Source organism: Bactrocera oleae, chromosome 4 (genome assembly GCF_042242935.1).
Source record: "Bactrocera oleae isolate idBacOlea1 chromosome 4, idBacOlea1, whole genome shotgun sequence".
Classification (NCBI taxonomy): Eukaryota; Metazoa; Arthropoda; class Insecta; order Diptera; family Tephritidae; genus Bactrocera; species Bactrocera oleae.
In genome coordinates, this window is record NC_091538.1 from 53,812,139 (window position 1) to 53,827,010 (window position 14,872).

General features: G+C 36.8%; 4 protein-coding genes across 6 annotated transcripts in view; 2 read left to right on the top strand and 2 right to left on the bottom strand.

The window, feature by feature from the left end:
* The window catches only part of LOC118681003 (protein O-glucosyltransferase 2), a 109,493-nt gene extending 101,220 nt beyond the window's left edge, over positions 1-8,273 (bottom strand). The window contains exons 1-4 of one of the 2 annotated variants that reach the window (XM_036363252.2): positions 7,995-8,271; positions 6,999-7,914; positions 6,639-6,938; positions 5,419-6,148 (exon numbers count right to left, since the gene is read on the bottom strand). In XM_036363252.2, coding sequence (XP_036219145.1) covers positions 6,035-6,148; positions 6,639-6,938; positions 6,999-7,914; positions 7,995-8,179 — 1,515 coding nt within the window. In that variant the 5' untranslated portion in view covers positions 8,180-8,271 and the 3' untranslated portion in view covers positions 5,419-6,034. Of the gene's footprint in view, positions 1-5,418; positions 6,149-6,638; positions 6,939-6,998; positions 7,915-7,994 lie in introns of those variants that run through there. The other variant, XR_011396123.1, reaches the window with a different exon arrangement.
* The window catches only part of LOC106619119 (uncharacterized), a 173,566-nt gene extending 162,961 nt beyond the window's left edge, over positions 1-10,605 (top strand). For both annotated transcript variants that reach the window (XM_036363251.2, XM_070108788.1), the window contains exons 3-8: positions 3,133-4,149; positions 4,210-4,609; positions 8,468-8,599; positions 8,663-8,850; positions 8,918-9,104; positions 9,179-10,605. In XM_036363251.2, coding sequence (XP_036219144.2) covers positions 3,133-4,149; positions 4,210-4,609; positions 8,468-8,599; positions 8,663-8,850; positions 8,918-9,104; positions 9,179-9,370 — 2,116 coding nt within the window. In that variant the 3' untranslated portion in view covers positions 9,371-10,605. The remainder of the gene's footprint in view (positions 1-3,132; positions 4,150-4,209; positions 4,610-8,467; positions 8,600-8,662; positions 8,851-8,917; positions 9,105-9,178) is intronic.
* Positions 10,606-11,695: 1,090 nt separating this feature from the next.
* wcd (U3 small nucleolar RNA-associated protein 18 homolog wicked) lies at positions 11,696-13,523 on the top strand. The gene is made up of 2 exons (XM_014237113.3): positions 11,696-12,618; positions 12,675-13,523. The coding sequence occupies exons 1-2, from the start codon at positions 11,812-11,814 to the stop codon at positions 13,401-13,403; spliced, it is 1,536 nt and encodes a 511-aa protein (XP_014092588.2). The 5' UTR covers positions 11,696-11,811; the 3' UTR covers positions 13,404-13,523.
* On the bottom strand, positions 13,458-14,870 carry Nup62 (Nucleoporin 62kD). The gene has a single exon (XM_014237114.3). It carries the CDS (start codon positions 14,742-14,744, stop codon positions 13,524-13,526), a length of 1,221 nt encoding a protein of 406 aa, XP_014092589.1. The 5' UTR covers positions 14,745-14,870; the 3' UTR covers positions 13,458-13,523.
* Positions 14,871-14,872: the final 2 nt, after the last annotated feature.

Genomic DNA, 14,872 nt, shown 5'->3' on the forward strand with positions numbered 1-14,872 from the left:
GACTGGTGCTTCTAGAAAAAAGAGTTGTTCATTTGCTTAAGTCTCGCAAATCTAACGGGATTTTTTCGTTTCTTCCTTATACACATTCCATTCTACAACAACAATGCGTAGAAGTTGGAATAATCGTAACGGAACTTGAAAAAAAATAACATTACTTGATTGCTTTTCTCGCACTGCTATTTTTGTGAACACAGCCGTACATATACTCGTTACTTTATTATTATTTTTTTAAAGTAACGGATTCTGTATACGAGCGAAATTCGATTCAATAATGGAATATTCTGTATTTTTAAGTGAATGAGTTTATTTTAGAAATTTTGTTTCGCCAAAAGTTTGCGTTAGATAGCGCTATATGATTATTGCCCACTTTTTTGTTTTCTCGTCCGAAAGTAGCACTTTGCCTTTTCATTGCAAAAATTATGCGAACGATTTCTTCAAAATCAATGCATTATTTTCGTTTAAAAAGGTGCTATTTTGTACACAAATATATAAAAATCTTGCTTAAAAAATATATTTGGTGAAAATTGAAAATATAACAAAGTTTCAACTTTTTGCAATCCATTCAATTTTTTTTTTTTTAAATTTGTGAAAAAAAAGATTTAATAAAATATTATATTTTGCGAAAAAGACAAGCCATGAGAAGTTAACTTATTATCACATATTTGACTACTTTTGAAACTTCATGGGCAGGTTCGTTGCTTAAGTCTTTTGATATTTTCATTGGGATTATTCTTGATGTTAAACATAGACCAGAACATGTAAACCAAGGTAAATAAAAACATCTTAATTGGATAAAAAGCATCATAGTTGGATGAAACTCATTGGAAAACATGTAAGGAAGGGCTAAGTTCGTTTGTCACCGAACATTTTATACTCAAAACAGCCGTAAGCACTGGGGTCCACAAATCAGGTGTCTGGATCTTTGAAAAGCTAAAGTATGTTTTCGACAATTTTTGAGCGTAAGATGAAATAACTTGAGGGTACTATTTTTGCAAAGTATTGTTCTGATAATGTCATTGATGTTTGATTTGCATACTGGAAAGTGAAAGAATCAGTTGTAATTTAAAAATTTGTTATATGGGAAGGAGAGGTGGTTTTCATACGATTTCGCACAGTGTGTGATAGAAATGTTTGGGCAGCTTTACACACCATATTTGCACGATATTGGTTGAGTAGATCCTGAGATATAGGATTTCACATTTTCTAATTTTTATACCTGCTCTTATAAAGCGCTTTACTTGGTTGTAAAATTTAATGCTTAAGGCGCATTTTTTCAATGAGTTGAGATAAAATACCTAACGGTAAAGCATTTTGATGAAATAGTCACATACTCTTCTCCCTCTCCCGGTTGTATTGAATGTAAGTGGAAGTATTTATCGTTGATTTCATAAGTGACAAACGAAACAACGCATCGACAATTACACAAATATGAATGAACTACGAAATAAAATTGTGAATTAAAATTTAAAATTTCTAAAAACAAAATACCCTTGTTACTGTTTAAAACGAGTTTCGTATGCATGTGACAACTTTTATGCAATTTTTAAATACCGTCAAACACCAACATTAACTTTCAAATATGTAGAGGCAAAAATATACCCTCCCACCTCCTACCACAACACTCTAGAAAAATGTATTGACGCAAATTGGCTACAAAGAACCAATAATTAAGAGCCATAAAAAATAAGCGTCACAAACTAGGGCAGCAAAAAGCAATCTATACTTTATTGATTTTTGCTGTCCTCAATCACGCAATCGCAATATATTAAGACCAATTATTACAGTTATTAGTGCCTTACGCACTTACTGGCGAGACTAACAGCGTTGAAGTGTAAAAGTAAAATAAGGTTTATAACATCTAAATGTCCAACCAAAATTGAAGACAGCGACTAAGAGAGGGTAATTAAACATACATTTTAAACATAATTTTCATCAACCTACGATGATCTTATAGCTACTGACTCATGGCGTTAAACCTCTAATTCCTTCTGATATGCTTCACTAACTTCACCACTAAGCTAAAGTTTCTTAATATATATATGATACTTCAGCTACGATAATCTGGCTGCTTAAGAAGACACCGGACTGCTGCTTAAGAAGATGGAAGTGGGCGACATAGTATAGATATCCAGATTTTCCTACTAGCTGTCGTGGGTTCCTGCATACTATACAGCGACAGGGAATGTGTACTTTGCAATACGTCCTCTGAAAAGAAACATGGTTGCTTTATGCTTTCCCTAGTACTGCTCCCTGAGGCGAAAAAGGGATATTTACAATATAGCAAATGAAAACGTTTATAAAAAGGTGCAACCTTGAGATGAACCTTATTTAATTCTTCTAGATGTCCTTCTTCAATAACAGGTAGTTTGGCTCTCAACTTCTGAAGTTTGACGGTAAAGTAGTTAACGGTGTTCAAGTGTTATCAGGGCTGTAGAAGCATAAGATCTGGAATGGTGCTATTACAGCTTAATAAATACATTCTAATGTAAGGCAAGTCCCAGTTGTTGAGTCAGAGAACGGATTGACGGATTGCGATATGGTTGGCCAAGTAAGGGGTTTCTGCCCATCCTTTCAATGATTCCTTCAACGTTTTTCCAAAAGTCCAATTTGATAAGGGTAACGAAGTATTGAGGAGCTTCATGAGATAATCGACTTTCAGTACGCTTGAATGGGCGACTTTTAGGCAGCTATTATTTTTCCTTATAATCCTAGCACCCAGCATTTGCGGCACGTGAAATAATTTTTACATATTGAACAGGACCTTAAGAGGCTTGGCGGTACCAGCGTTGAAGTTATAGATGCCAAGGGGTATAGTTGCAACTAATATCGCTATTACGATCCTGCATCTGAATAGACTAGCCTTATAAGATACGCTAGTTATTGTTGTTGTACCGGCAAAATAAATTTCTGCATAATTTGAAGCAATCTGCCGATTTGACAGTACTTCACCAGATAAAAAGTCCGAGTCTATTCCGGTTAAATAGGCCCAACTGTCATGAGAATGGCAACACGCTCCTCTCATTATTCCTCAAATCTCCTAGTACTTTACTTTCTACTATATAAAATTTATCTATCATATCCAATTTATTCTCACTTGTTTTATAAACTCCAACTCTCTTTAATTTTTTGCAGAGAACAACAACTCCTCAACATCTTTGAGGTCATAATATCGACGCTCGAAGGCAAATTGAAGCGCATCGACAGTCTCGACAAATCCGTCGAACACATGGTGAAGCGCATGGAAGCGCTGGACAATCGTGTAGCCGACAATCTACTCAAAACCGACGCTGTCATCTCCAAGCTACGCACACTAGACAACAAAATCACCAACGACATACATGGCTCCACACATGACAGCGGCAATGGGAGCGGGCGCTCAGCGCGCATTGCCAATATGGCCACAGCAGAGCATTTGGACAACCGTCTAGTGCTGCTCGACCAAAAAGTGAGCGATATTGACACGAAGCTCGAGGTGCTAAAAACACAAATCGATAATAATTTCCTACAAGTGGACGATATTAATGCGGAGGCGAGTGAGAAGAAGCCAATTAGCATGAATGTTGTCGAGATAACGAAAGCGATGAATGCGGAAGTAATGAATCATGTATCGACGGAATTAAATGAATTGCGCGACACGACCGATAACATCGATAAGAAACTGCAATTCCATATAAACATTGTATCGGAGAATGTGGGGCGTATGTTGCGCATGGTTGGCGATATACACGAAGCCGTCGTGGATCATCAGGAGCAATTGAATTCATTGAATGCGACAACAACAGCGATGCCGATTATAAAATCGAGTAAAATCGATGCGCTCGTTAAGCAAATACGACCAATGGTCTCCGTGTCGGAGAAAATGGACGAAGTGTGGGACGTGGTGGTGGGCACAAAATCTTCCGTTATCAATGATTTGCTACCCAAATCGGATGCTTTGTTAACGCAAACGCAGCGACAGGAACGTGCTATCGGTGAGATACATCACGATTTGAAGGCGAAAACGAATCAGATCATCAACAATTTGGATATGGTGGAGAAGCGCTTGAAGAAACAGGAAGATGATGTTCAGCTATTGGCACAACGACCAGTACCAGCTGAGTTGCTGATGGATCCCACTATTGATCGACTCGTCGAATATGATCCAAATCGGTAAGTAATGGCGGATATAATAAATCTTAATTTTAATAATTTTACTTTACTGCCATGCAGCTACTCCGTAATCGATGAGTATCCCGAGGCGAATATGCCCACCACACCGATCGGCTCCAGCGCAAGCTCTACCGTGCCACCGCCGACAGCGGCCGCAACAACAGCCACGCTTAACGCATACACCAATGCTGCTACGACGACACCCAGTCCATCGGTGGCTGTAGGCAGTCAGCCTACGGTAACCGCATATACCGTTACCGCTGCGCAAATGGCTGCTAATTTGGCTGGTAACACGGGCGCTTCCACAGCAAGTGTTGCATCATCCGCTGCTACTACAACAACGACATCGGCCAAGCCGCTCTCACGCAAAGGTGGCATTATTTTCCCCAGCGTGAAAAATAAACCGTCTGTGGTGAATTCAACATTCTCCACCGACATACTGGCACTGAAGGACATAAAGGTTAGTTGGTGTGAAGGGAGGGGAAAAATTTAGTAAACAAAAATAATAAACAAAAAAAACAAGAAAAAACGTTAAATTCGGTTGCACGTAACTATATACCCTTCACAAATGCAACAGATTTCATACAGAACTTGATTTTGATCGACTAGTTTGTATGGTAGCTATACGATATAGTGGTTCGATCTGGAAAATATATTCGGAGATTATATCGACGACTTTGACAAAAATTTCATGCCAAATTTTGTGAAGATATCGCTTCAAATAAAAAGTTTTTCATACAAGTACTTGATTTTGATGGAGCAGCTTGTATGGCAGCTATATGCTATAGTGGTCCGATCTTGAAAATTTCTTCAGATATCACAGCGTTGCTTCTGAAAATAATCCAAGCCAAATTTCGTGAAGATATCTCGTCAAATAAAATTTTTGATACAAGAACTTAATTTTACTAAATTTGTATGACACCTACATACTACTGTGGTCCGATATCAGCGGTGCCGTAAATGAGCAGCTTCTTGCAGAGAAATTGACCTGCACAAAATTTCAGATCGATATCTAAAAATTTGTGGCACTGGTTTACATACATAAATACAGACAGACGGAAATGGAAAAATCGACTCAGCTGGACACGTTGATCATTTATATATCCGTTCCCACGAGTCGGGTCTAAGTAACCGAAACGTACCCGGATTTGCACTATTCATATAGGATTATTTTCTGCCGTTAGAACAACATCATTTATACATATATATTTGTTATATAAACCCCGACGCTTTGTTGCAAACTCTATTTAGGTATAAAAAGAAAAACTATTTACTATATTGCACAGACACATATACATTTATTTTTTATGTTGTTTTTGTAATTTTCGCTCATTTGTTCGCTTTGTTTTGAGTATACTCGAGACTTTATAAAATTTTGCTAATACATTTCATTTGCGTATATATTTTTTCTAAACAAAAATTCACCATGCGCAATTTAAGTACAATTTGGAATGATATAATTTTCAGACTTTCGTAAAAAATTCGCTTAAAAAAGTATAAAAGTTGTAAAAACATGGCAATGCTTATCTATCCAAGTTTAAGGTAATATAACTTATTGGTATGGCAAAAACGTAGAATATCAATAGACAATATGCGATAGAGACAAATTCTCTATACAAGTATATGTGTATATAAATATCAATATGTAGTCAAAGAAAGAAACTTAAAGTAAAATACTCTACCGCCAGACTGTGAAAAAGGAACAGAAGCAGCCTTAAATTAGTTATTTAAAACTAAAACTGAGGATGGAATGTGATTTCAGCAGGCCAAAACTTGGAAATAAATGAGTGAAAACATGAATGGAATGGCGAGCAAAATAAAAGAATTATATAGTATATAAATATTAATAAGTACGAAGATAGCAGACGCTTGCTGTAGATTGCATCTACAGTTCATCTCTTGGGTAAGGCGGTTCTTTGCAAGAACAAGTGTAAACCTGTTCGACCTTCTCCATGCCAGGCAACACGGTAATGGGTGAGACTAGACGGGTGCTCCATTCCTAAAAGCGTTAAATAAGAACAGTTATTTTGAGAATATAGAAGAAAACCTTAGACTAAGATGGAATGTGGAGAATTCATATTAAATCTATAGGCGAAGAGGATTAGGTAAAATACGCAGATGAATTATTTATGTATATTTTATATAAAAAGAAAATATGACCAAAGTATGACCAAATCATAAACAAATCGGAATAAGTATGAGAGCAAAAAGGCAAAATTAAAATCAAAAGAATTTCATATAAAATTCATAGGTGAAAAACCGTAGGTAAAATATACAGATGACGATATTTATTTAAAAACTTCAGCAGGCATAACAAAAGCAGAAATATATCGAGAGAAGTATGAGAGAAGTAGGCAAAAAATATAAATAAAAAATATATTAAAAAAAAAATTTAATTAAAAATTAAAAAAATTTTAAATTATAAAAATAAAAAGATTTTGTTAGATAAAAAAATTCAGAAAAATTAACAGAATGTACAACGCAATTACCTTAAATAAAGCCATATGATAGCAATAAATATGCTGTGGCATTAGATTAGCTTCTACGAATTTCCGTGCTTCTGACACAATTTCACGGGCGCGATCGTCATTTTCTTTTGCCCACTGTAAACGTTCAATTAAATCACTTAAATCGCGTTTAAATGGCACATAATGTTTGTACGGCGTTAATTTGCTGTAAAAGTGTTCATAGAAACCCGAATCTTGTTTGAATACCAACGAGTCACTGGCAAGCAAATACGGAAAGCGATAAGCAGCGACGACGCCATCCACATTTAGCTGGTATTTGTACTGTAAAATGCAAACGCTGCCGTTAAATTAAGTTTCGCATATTTTATACTTTTCACTCACCCGAAAAAATTCCAAAAACGATATATGCGGCACTTTGGGACCGTACTTATCTTCCTCGTTACGGAAGAAAAAGAAATTCGTTAGTGATGCATTTAACCAATTTGGATGTTTACGTGCCAATTCGATTAATTCAAGTCGCTCGCGCCGTGAGTCTCTGCCGCGCCAGAAAGCTTTAGATTCTTTTATGTCCCATGAATATTCGCTTTTTTGCACAGACAACATATCCAAAGTTACACGTCCCATATTCTCCACTGTAGATTCGGTTATGTCGTATGTAGGTAGTACTATGTCGTAAGAGTCTTCACTACCACACCACGAGAATATTGGATATGGACCAGAAGTACGCTGTTGTCCACCTTTTTTCGAGAGCGGCCAATCGCCCAAATTTAAATAGAATTCCATATCTGGCAGTAGAGCAACACGTCCTAATGCCAACAAGGTTGCATCCATGAACATTTTGAAACCAGTATACTTGCCATAACATTGTCGCCATATTTGTTGCTGTTTCACTACATAATGGCATAACGATACGCTCTCCGGTTGATTGTAGCGCCGCAAAAGATTCTCGCGTATAGCGCTAAAGTTAACACGCTTAAATGAATGCAAGTCCCAAGCGATCTGTTTGTCATCTAAACCTGATGGACAATTGTTGTGCAACATCCACAATTTTGAATCTTGTGGACAGTAGCAACGTTCTGAATATACCTTATTATATATAACATACGGAGAATGTGCTACATGTGAGCCATTATAGCGCACTTGCAATTCAACTTGATCACACCAATCGGCTATATTATAGCGTATAATCGAGGAGCCATCACCGCGATCAATGAAATTTACATTTGACCGACATTTACCATGCGGCGAATTGCCTTTGATAAGCACTTGAAATTCCTGTGGGGGTGATTGCTCAAATCTGTAATGAAAAAGCGGAGAAATTTGTTATTTGTCAACGCATTGCAAAGCTTTCACTATTTATGCAAATATTCAACACACTTGCGCCCATTTTTGTCCACAGCATGTATGAAAAAATAACGCGCTGGTAAAACAACTTCATCCGGCTTCAAGCCAGGCCCCCACACCAGTGTTTTTTCAGCATCGACCAACCGACTCTCATCGATAGAGTAAGCAAAATCAGATATTGATAGCAAAATTGGTAATAAAAGATTAAACCACAACATTGCACAACTTTTTCCGCTAACTATAAAATAGATATGCTCCCAAGACGCCAAAAATGTTCCAAACAAACAGCAAACTTCAACTGATAAGCAAAAACACCACCTGATGGCGATGTTGCCAGATGGTACGTAATGTGTACCAAGCAATTTTATGGGGTTTTTTATTTGCATCGCACTATATACAACACAAGAAATATTTCTTATAAAAGCAATAGAGTATTATTGCTTAAAGTTTATCCTAAATTTTATATTTATTCAATCAAAACATTTTATAAATATTATCTTTTTCAGGGTTTCTCTTGTGTTGACCTCCTAAACGCTGGTATGCGGCAATCTGGTGTGTTCTATTTACAAATTCGTGGTACAACCTATTGGTTTTTAAAGGTGTTCTGTGAGCAGGAAGTCGCTGATGGCGGTTGGACGGTAAATTTTTAAATATTTTCTGATATTTTCGTATTTTACTAACTTTTTTTTTTTCATTTTAAGGTTATACAAAGACGCGATGATTTCGGTGAGCCGCGCGAAAATTTCAATCGCGACTGGGCTGACTATAAGAACGGCTTTGGTGACCCAGCAAAAGAGTTTTGGTTAGGTAATGAAAACATTTATATGCTCACCAATAATGAGGACTACGCGCTGCGTGTAGAACTAGAGGACTTTGAGGGCAATAAGAGGTATATTTAACGGGTATTTATTTAGAAGAAGTTAATATTATACTAAATTGGATTTTTGTTTAATTAGATATGCGCAATATTCGCACTTTAAAATCCATTCAGAAGCTGATTACTACAAATTAGAGATCGATGGTTATGAAGGCAATGCTGGCGATTCGCTGAATGATCCATGGTATGGTTCAAATAATAGTCCTTTCTCGACTTATAATAGAGATAACGATCGGAGCTCACTGAATTGCGCTAGTATGCTGAAGGTAAAAACACTTTTAATCCATTTTTACACCATTTCTTTGCAGTTTTTGAAATATTTTTTTAATTTTGCTTATAGGGCGGCTGGTGGTGGAAGTCATGCGGTCGTGGTTTAAATGGCCTTTACTTACATGATCCACAAGATTTAACTGCCCGTCAAGGCATCGTTTGGTTCCGTTGGCGCGGCTGGGACTACACACTCAAGAAGGCTACCATGATGATTCGTCCACGTGCACCACAACCCATGGGTAGTACGGCATCGACTTCATAGGGATTGAGCGATCGTCGTACACCTACGTGGAGGCGTAAATTGTACTTGAAAACAACAACAAATGTTTTCATACACCTAAAAAAAAATTAACGGCAAAGCAGTTTCAATTCAATAAATGTAGTTTTAAAAGCAGCGCAATTATTTACGAAACGAAACTGTTGAATTTGAATTGAAAACTTCTGCAGTACTGGAAATAAAGCGGAAATTCGCATTTGTGCCGAAAAAATTACATGCGCTCCTGCAAACATACAAACTATTTGCATACATACATACATAACATACACTTGCATCTAAAATGTAATTGTACTCCATTTTCGGGTTGATTTAATTTTGGTTTTGAAATTATGATTATATTTTTTGTTTGTTTTAGTTTTCGTTGATAGCCAATTATATATACGTTTACATCCTTATTTGTTATTTGTTTTACAGATATTAACTTATTTTATCATACATACACACATTGCATAAAATACATACATATGTACATTATTTTCGTACATGCATAGAAATATTATTTTTAAAATATCTATAAATATATACATAAAGGTATATTATTTAATATTGGAAAGTATTTGATTGTTAACACAACAATTGCCAAATTCATCAACGCATCGAACTTTGCAGAAAATTCTATGCATGAAATTCCTATTGTGACGTAGAGCGCTTGACGGGAATATCTACCGTTAGCAATATTCGAAAATTTATAACAACAAAAATTGGCCGGTTATGTGACAATATTTTTCCTATCATTTTCATGCACCTCTAAATTTTAGTTAAATTTCCGCATATTTAAAAACAAATTTAGTGCAGTTAAATATTTAAGTAAAACAAAGCAACTTCTTTAACTAATTGCATTAACTAACTGTCCAACATAAGTTTATCTATTCGAAATTATTGTAAAATTGTGTTTCTTCATTTAATAAATTCATACATTTCTCGTGTCGATTATGTATATCAACTTCATCAATTTAATATTTAAACTCAATTCCGTTATCATATTGTAAATATTATTCCTACTTCATATCAGCAACATAATTTATAACTTTGCATTATTTTCTTGTTTTTGTCTATTTTTACTAGAAATCATTACAATTGTTTGGGTTTTTTTGTTCTTATATTCATTGTTATTCATATTTATGCAATCAATCCAAAAATGTACAGAACCTTCAATATACTCTTAAATAGAATTCGTAAAGGACAAAACAAATATAGTATTTGTAAGAGATTTTGTAGACAATAAATAAAATAGTTATAAAAGATGTATGTTAAAATTTATTCTTCATTATTGGTAAGTAAAACTGCATATAATTAAAAGTTAAATATATGGGCCGTTTTCTCAATATATGGTTAAGCGCTTAACCAGAATTTTGTCGGAAACATTTTTCAAAATATCTGATTAGCAATTATCAGTTAGTTTTGGAAAAAACGTTAACCTTCGCAGTACCGAAACTATAATACTCTTCACAGGTGCAGTTTTTATGCCATAACACGGTATAAAAAGATGTTTATTATAATTTTGATCGGTCAGTTTGAATGGCAGCTATAAGCTATAGTGGTCCGATCTTCTTTGATATAGCGATGCCTTGGATAATAATCAACGCCAATTTTCGTGAAAATACTTCGTCGAATCAAAAAGTTTTCCAGACAAGGACTTGAGTCTGAGCGTAAAGTTTGTATGGCAGCTATGTGCTGTAGTCATCCAATATCTGCGGAGGTATCTTGGTGAGAAAAAGACGTACGTATGTAAAATTTCAGACATACTCGGCTCGTCACACTGATCATTTATATATAGACTTTATAGAGCCTCCGACGTTTGGTTTTGGGTGTTTGTAACAGCGTGGAAAAACTTAATGTACCCTGTTTAGAGTATAATATGTATGGAAAAGCTAAAGGCGAATGTAACCCATCATTTTATACTCTCGCAAGGATCAAAGGCGGCGAAATACTTTTAGGTGTTGACAAAACTTTATATTAAACAAGAAAAAACGTTTACCTCAGTTGCAGCGTAGCTATAATACCCCTCACAAATACAAATTATCGATTAGCTTGTATGGCAGCTACATCCAATAGTGGACCGATGTCGGCGGATTCGACAGATGAGCAGCATCTTGGGGAAAGAAATCTGTTTATTTCTACGATAAAACAATACTTTTAACTGACTACCCTAAAATCAGATCGCGAATTGGCTCTAATCAATTGAGATAATATTAAATGTTAAGAAAAAATAAGTTGAAACTAAAAATTGTGGTTGGAGTAAAAATCATTAAATATTTTCACCGTCGTAACTATCTCGACATCACTGTATTCATAAGTTCTACACACGTGTGTCAGTTGTCACCATCGAATGTCAGAAAAATCAATCGGGGTGTAAGTTTTTAATTAATTCAACCAGTTTATTCGCTCGATTAATTTTTAATAAATTGGTCATTTCAACAAATAAGATGAGTGATAGTGAAAATGAAAGCATTCAGGATCTACTGGAATGCGCTGAAGAATACGAAAATTTGATGCGAGAGAAACTACAGACGGAAAGTAAAAGTAACAAAAATAAAAATACTACAGCACCACCGAGCAACAAAAAACATACCACCATCAGCGATGACACTGAGGAATTGCCCATGGAAAAAGTTATATTTGGCGATCGAAAAGGATTGCTGGAGAATTTAGCTGTAGCCGTTGGTGAATCTAAAAAAATCAATGATGAAAAGGAAGTCGCAAGCGGTAGTGCAGAAGATGATTTGAAAGATAGTAGAAAACGTAAACCCGCATGGACCGACGCGGATGACACAGATATTACATTGGGTGAGGTGAAACGTCCTACACGTTTTTCAGGCCCTCACGATCATTTGCGTAAAGATAAATCTTACAAAGAATACCTAACGGCACGATATGTGCGGACAGTGCCGCAACCAAAATGGGCAGAGCTAGATACGAAAAAGGTGTCTGAGGACGCAGAGGATGAGGCACTTCTGCAGACTGTTGGTTTTGTAGCTAAACCAGATACGAATAATTTAAGACAAACGCATATAGAAATCAAACGGTTGAAAGATTTAAATCGAGCTTCATATGCAGAAGGTTCCATTGCCAGCATACAATTTATACCAAAAAGCACAGCGACATTGGTATCAGGAACATCAGGCATAGCAACGATATACAGCATTGACGGCGTGAAAAATGAAAAGTTACACAGCATGCATTTCGAAAATTTCCCAATATTGTGTGCACACTTGAAGCCGTGCGGCACTAAGGTAACTATTTCTTTTTTTAAGTTATGTTTTATTATTGTTTCCCATTTTGCTTACAGGCTATCTTTGGGTCTGCAAGGCGAGACTACTACGAGTACGATCTTTTGACAGCGCAGGAAATGCGCTATAAACTGCCTGAGAATGTTACGACTCTGCGCAACTTTAAAATATCTCCATGTGGACGTTACATGGCCGTCGCTGGTCGTTTCGGCAACATGCACGTATTCGATGCAACTTCGCAAGAACTTATACACACATTTAAACAGAACGACGATGTAGCTGCCATGTGCTTTACCGGCGATTCTAAAAACATCGTATGCAGTTCCCTGTCTTCCAAGATCAATATATTCTCTTTGACAAAGCAACGTTTGGCTCATAGCTTTATTGATGACGGCTGTTTGAATGGAAGTGCAATGGATTTATCGTTGGACCAACGCCTCATAGCGACTGGTAGCATGGAGGGCGTAGTTAACGTTTATGACTTTCAAAAGCTGCAGTTGTCTACTGCGCCAAAGCCAGAGAAGACTTTCCTAAATTTACGAACAATCATTTCAAATGTAAAGTTCAATCACACTGCTGAAATATTGGCTATGTGCTCCGTTAAAGTACGGTCTGCGGTTAAGTTGGCACACTTCCCAAGCGCTACAGTCTTCGCCAATTTCCCGAGAAAAAATGACATTGGCAAAATTCGTGTTGTGGAATTTTCACCCAACAGTGCATATTTGGCGATGGGCTGCACGAACAAACGAGTGACTTTGATGCGGCTAAAACATTACAAATACTATTAAGATCATTGTTTGATTTATTTGTAATTTTTAACAGAAATTAAGTAAAATAACGTATTTTATAAAAAACTGCATTTTAACAAAAATGTATGTTTATTGAGAAATATACTTTAAAAACATCAATCAATTGTAGTAAGCTGATCGGAAGGAACGTTCTGATTCGCGCTTAAACGATTCGTGCATCTTCGTGATATCATCGAGCTTGGTAGAAATATTTGTTGTAGATGACTCTATCCATTGTAGCGAGCTCATGTGGGCATTTAATATTTTACCAATTTGTATAATTGGATCTGTACTATCTTGACCTTTATTCGCGTCATTGAGGTTATCGATGATTTCTTTCAAATCCTCCGACATTTGTTTTAATTGGGTGTCTAAATTCTCAACCAAGAGGTAAGTTTGACTTCGCTCCACATCAACCTGCGGCAATTTAAGAAATTCCTTCTGTAGTGGTACAATACTTTCCTCAAGTTCTTTGTGTTGCGTTGCTATAAATTCCAATTCCTGTTCCAATGTTTGCTGATCTGATTTCACCTTTTGTACAGCATCATTTAACTCAAGTATTTTATGATTATTACTAATAAGAATTTTATCCCACGCATTAATTTGTGTCGCCTGGTCCGCAAACACTTTTTCTTGTTCCTCTAACTCTAATGTCCATTTATTAATGTGCTCTTCCAATTGGTTATATGTTAGGTGTGAAGCATTTGTTACAGCTGTTGATTCTGTTGTTTTCGTTGCAGTACTCAAATTCGCAAAACCACCTGTGGCCGGAGCTGTTGAGGTGCTTAATGTGCCAAGAGTTGGCAATGCAGTCGTGGTAGGTTTAGCTGATGTCAATGAGAAAGCTGGCGCTGCAGCTACAGATGTGGTAGTAGTTCCGATTGCTGTAGTTGTACCTGCCGATGCTGTACCGCCAAAGCCGAAACTTGTTGAAGCAGTGGTTGCGGCGGCGGGTTGGGCAGCACCGAATCCAAAACCCGCCGGCGCAGTTGTTGCAGGTGCAGCAGTCGAGGGTGCAACGGCTGCTGAGCTAACTGTTGGTGCACCAAAAGAGAAGCCTGTGGTTGCAGTTGTAGCTACAGATAAAGCGCCGGGTGTTCCAGTAGTCGTAGTAGCAGCTCCTAGAAAACCGCCTCCAAATCCTACCGCAGCGGGGGCAGCCATAGAGGTTGCGGTGGGAGCTGGTGCGCCAAATGACAGAGGTTTTACGGCACCCGCGTCTCCGCCACCAGTGGCCCCAAACGAAAAAGATGCCGGCTTCGCCGCTCCAGCTGCAGTTCCCAGTCCAAACGAGAAACCAGTGCTCGCGGCTGTGGTTGTTGTTGGTGTTTGGAAACTCATGGAGATATTAACTACAAACTTTTTTAAGTTACAATTTGTGAAATCACAGAAAATTTATTATAAAATAATACGGTTTGCTTAATTTGACAACAAAACGGAGTAATCTAAACGAGGGAATTTTTAGAATA